This window comes from Panthera uncia, chromosome E3, assembly GCF_023721935.1.
Source record: "Panthera uncia isolate 11264 chromosome E3, Puncia_PCG_1.0, whole genome shotgun sequence".
Lineage (NCBI taxonomy): Eukaryota > Metazoa > Chordata > Mammalia > Carnivora > Felidae > Panthera > Panthera uncia.
In genome coordinates, this window is record NC_064815.1 from 4,460,738 (window position 1) to 4,465,189 (window position 4,452).

Below are 4,452 nucleotides of genomic sequence, written 5' to 3' on the forward strand. Positions count from 1 at the left end.
CTCACCGTAGCAGCGGTTTCCCGCTCCTCTCGGCCCCAGGTCACAGCCCTATCGGCCAGCTGGGACGCGCCTGAGCCTTAGAGACCTAGCAGCTGGATTTGTGCCTTGTTGTTGCAATTCAGAATTTTCACCCATTCCCGAGCCGTGGTTTCCAGTTGTCAGAAAATGAGCCTCCTGCTTAAGAAGTTTAAAATAAATCTGCTGTTTTCAACCAACATAACTCGAGTGACCCCTGATGTACAAAGGACAGGAAGGTAAGCAGCTGCCCCACATTTCCATCAGGAGGAAGCCACAGACCAAAGAGATCACTTGTGTCGCAGAATCCTTATTGGTTGGAGGGTGGGTAAAAGACCGAATGCTGTCCCCTCCCCCCATCAGGTCACGTGGAGAGGAGCAGCACTGTGTATGCGATGACCCACGCCAAAGAGGACTTCACCTTCACGTCTCAAGATATGAAACAAGGCTGGCCTGTTGCCGTGGGACCTCGTTTCTGCGGAAAATTCAAAGCGATTGTGCTAATCCTCTATGTGAAATGTGTACTTGAAAGCCTACAAGGACAGCGGAATTACAAAGTTGTGTTATTTGAGAGGATTTGAGGATTGTAAGTTAACGTCTGAAAAGCAAAAGCTCTCGCTCCTCTAACTTGATGGAAGACCGTCGGCAAGTTGACTGCTTCCGGAGCCACGTGATCCCTGAAAGCGTGCCTCACTTCGGCCTTTCCGGTAGGACAGGGAACCCGTCGCTTACCACCAGGGATGGGGACCCTGATTCAAATCGAGGGAAAGGCCAAGCACCTGAAAAGTCACTGACTGCCTCAGAACATATTTGAGTCACCCCAAATCCACGGGCCACTCTCTCCAGCTTCCTGGCCTAGAGTCGGCACACGCGAGCGAATCCACACAGGCCGAGGAAGGGTCTGGAGGAAGACGGCAAAGCTAGAAGGATTTCTGGTCTCTAGCAGGCGGGATTCAACTCCGCGCCTCTGAAAACGGTTCCCTGTTAACCGGTCTCATCAAGTGCACGCCCCCTCGGCGGCCCCGGCCCGGGCTGACTACCACCAACGTCGACTATTTGATTCCGAAACCCGCCGAGGGCTTCTTGTAAGTTGCACAGGTGAGTGCCAGGCAGCGAGCCCCACCCTGCCGGCGGACAAGGGCTGGGAAGGTTCGCACAAACTAGGGTAAGGGAGCCTAGGCAAAACCCACGGTGACAGCAGACTGGGACAGGGGTCACATCGCAGGGATTCAAGGAAAACCAACAAGATAGGGAGCACCAAGAGTTTACTCAGAAGCCAATGTTACACTTTAATAACAAGCAACCACACAGAAGCACTGTATTTTCCCTGTTACATTAGCAAATACATGGAAAAGCAACTTAAAAAATGGGTCTCCTTCACAACTACTCCTTCCCACGCCCACAAACATCCGTCAGAATTGCTTGCGGAGGTTTTAACAAGTATTTAAGTCTGGGCCTCACTCCTGGAGGAGACTGCGCCGGGCAGGGGCGGGATCCAAGCATTTTTTAAAAAGCTCTTTAGGGAGTCTGGAGGATTCCTTCTGCTTGAGTCTCTGATTTTTAGGTCGACTGGGGCACTCTGGACTTTTTGGGCCACTGTTTGGGGGCGTGGGGGGCTTTTTTCACAGACTTACTAGGAGTAGTGAAGAACTTGGCCCCTGGCTTTTTGGTCACCTGTCTTGGGTCTTTTTTGCCCAGTGAAGAGTTTTGTTCTTTTCCCGCCTCTTCTTTGATTCTTGGCTTCTTGCCCGGGCTGCTACCTGGGGTCTTGGGCTCCGCAGCCTTCGGGGTCTCGAAACTGGGAAGGGCCTTTCTCTTCTTCCCACGAGGTGTGCTGGGATTGGGACTCTTTTTCGGAGACTTCTTTCCTGCGGCGTGTTTTTGCATCTAAGAAAAATAAGAGTTAAGTGCAGGGAAAAACGGCCCCTGACAATGGAACTCCGAGAGTGACTGTCTCCACCAGGTCTGAAAGGTTTTCCAGGCAGGACCCAGCACCCAAGCTTGCCCTTGCCCTGGTACATTTCCAAAGATTAATCATGTGGTGATCCGGCACTCACTGTCAGAAACTGAACCACTGCCCAAATGTCTGCCCCGGCCTGCTTTTGAAAACCACAGGCGATGTGTCCAAGAATTATTAACATGACCACCCCTCCTCTGAATCCGAGATACACAGAGGAATGTGTTCACTGCACATCACTCCAATACAGGGCAAAGGAAGCCCCTCCCAGGCTTCTGGGTCTACCTGGTATGTTTCATCTATTACCTCGGGATCTTTGCTACGACAGATTCTGCTGGAAATACACTAGGGAGAAACAATGCCCCCGTCCTTGCAATGCCTCTTACACGCCTGGCTCAGCGGGGCCTGCCTGACATACGGGGGCACTGAAGCCATTGGCCACTAGCACCAATAGAAATACCTCTCTGTTTTCTTTCGCTGGAGTCCTCTCTATTGGTACCAGTTGAGGGAGCTCCTCTTCGGATTCGTCCTGCACTTTATTCTGGGCTTTTACTCGCCTGCTCTCTTTCTTCCCACACGCTCGGGCCTCTTTCGGGGGTGCGGGGTCCTTCACCGGAGCACCGCCAGTTCCAGGGCCTGCCTCCTCTTTCTTCGGGGCCGACGAGGCCTTTCTGGCCCGCTTCGTAAGCCTTTTGCTTCTTTTCTTCTCCTTTTGTTTTTCACGATACTCTTTTTGTTTTTCTTTTTTCTTTAATTCCTACCAAAACACCAAACAAAAAACCCAGTAACAAAAAAGCCACACCAAACTCCAAGCCTAACTTTAGTAGGGAATACACTTGTTGGTCAATAAATGGCATAGACTTAGAACTTGCAATTCTCATTATTCATAAGCTTCTGGAAAGTGCCTTGATCTGTGGCAACTCTAAGCAAACAAACCACAACACCAGCACTGGAACCTCAATGGCACTTGGCTCTGACTCACAGAACTACATATGGGGACTGGAAGCAATGAGGTGTGCAGTCAGAGCTTCTGCAAGGTGATCTGATTTATAGGTGAGTTAAGAATTATCCTAGGGATGCCTGGGTGGCTCAGTCGGTTCAGTGTCCAACTCTTGAATTCGGCTCAGGTTGTGATCCCAGGGTTGTGGGATCAAGCCCTGCATTGGGCTCTGTGCTTTGTGCAGACTGTGCTTAAGGTTCGTTCTCCCTCTCCATCCCTCCCTCCCTCCCTCTCTCTCCCGCTCTCTCTTCCCCTCTCTCTGTCCCTCCTCGGCCTGTGAGCGCGCACACACACACACACACACACACACACACACACACTCTTTCTCTCTCTCAAATAAAAATTTAAAAAAAAAAAAAAAGCTAAAAAGGAAAAAAAAAAAAGAATTATCCTAAATTGTAGAGTATTCTGATGTGAATTACATCTCAAAACAGTTTTAAGAAAAAAAACTGATGATTTTTCCCTACTTCAGACTGGGGCAGCAGTTAGATTAAGAAGTTTATAGAACCAGGGGTCCACTGTCCTTACCACAGACCACTGTTAAATGACCCCCGTAATAGTGTGTAAATTCCATGTTAGCCAACAATTCCAACATTTTTGCAAACTCCTCAAATCAATGTGCTGACAGATGGCAAAAAAATTCACGTGTCCTGCTTCTGATAATGGCAGTCTTTTATTTTGGGTCATTCTCCCAATGAAAACAAGTAAAAGTGGGATAAAATACTTAAAAAAAATTTTTTTTTCTTAAAGGCATCAATGAACCAACTACCTGTGAGACATCTAAAATAAGGACCCCATGGGTAAGTGAGTCCAGAAGCAAATTTTGCTGTGAGTACTGGCTAATCAATAATTTTAACAGAGGGTGGGGTGAGTGGAAAGAAATCAAACTCCAGTGTCCACACCAGGCAGGGGTCCTAGGAGGACCCCCCCCCCCCCGCCAGTAAGCTGGGACCCCACTGAGTCATGCTCTCAGGGCGAAGAGGAACACAAGTGGAGGAGTGCAGATTCTCGGCATGGTTTGCTCCGAATCACTCAGGGAATCTCAAGCCTTTGATCTGCCTTCAGGGAGTCCCAGGCCAAGGCCCAGAGACTTAAATGGAAATCTTCTAGAGAAAGATCTTCACCCTACACCTCAAATTAGTTCTACAAATCATTTTCCAATGCGACGACCACGACATGGTCAAAGATGACCGAGTCCACAAGGAACCAGAGGGCACAGAGAACAGGCTGGGACACCAGGATCTCCACTACTCGAATGACCAGACAGTGAAGCAACTGTGCTTAAAATGTTCCAACAATTAAGGTGAACAGGAGGACTGACAGGTAACAGGAAATTAAAAGAAGTAAAGCCAGTGTGAAAAAGAACAAACATACAACTTCCAGAAGCGGGAGGTGGGGGGGTGTAATTAAAAGACCAAAATTAAAAACCCACTGAACATGATTAACATGGCTAAAAAAAAAAAAAAAAAAAGGTGGGGGG

At 48.8% G+C, this 4,452-nt stretch overlaps 1 protein-coding gene across 1 annotated transcript in view; it reads right to left on the reverse strand.

Moving 5' to 3' along the window:
- Positions 1-1,263: 1,263 nt before the first annotated feature.
- Positions 1,264-4,452, reverse strand: part of RSL1D1 (ribosomal L1 domain containing 1) — an 8,797-nt gene continuing 5,608 nt past the window's right edge. The window contains exons 8-9 of the mRNA XM_049638262.1: positions 2,433-2,729; positions 1,264-1,902 (exon numbers count right to left, since the gene is read on the reverse strand). Of these exons, the coding sequence (XP_049494219.1) occupies positions 1,576-1,902; positions 2,433-2,729 (624 nt within the window). The 3' untranslated portion in view covers positions 1,264-1,575. The remainder of the gene's footprint in view (positions 1,903-2,432; positions 2,730-4,452) is intronic.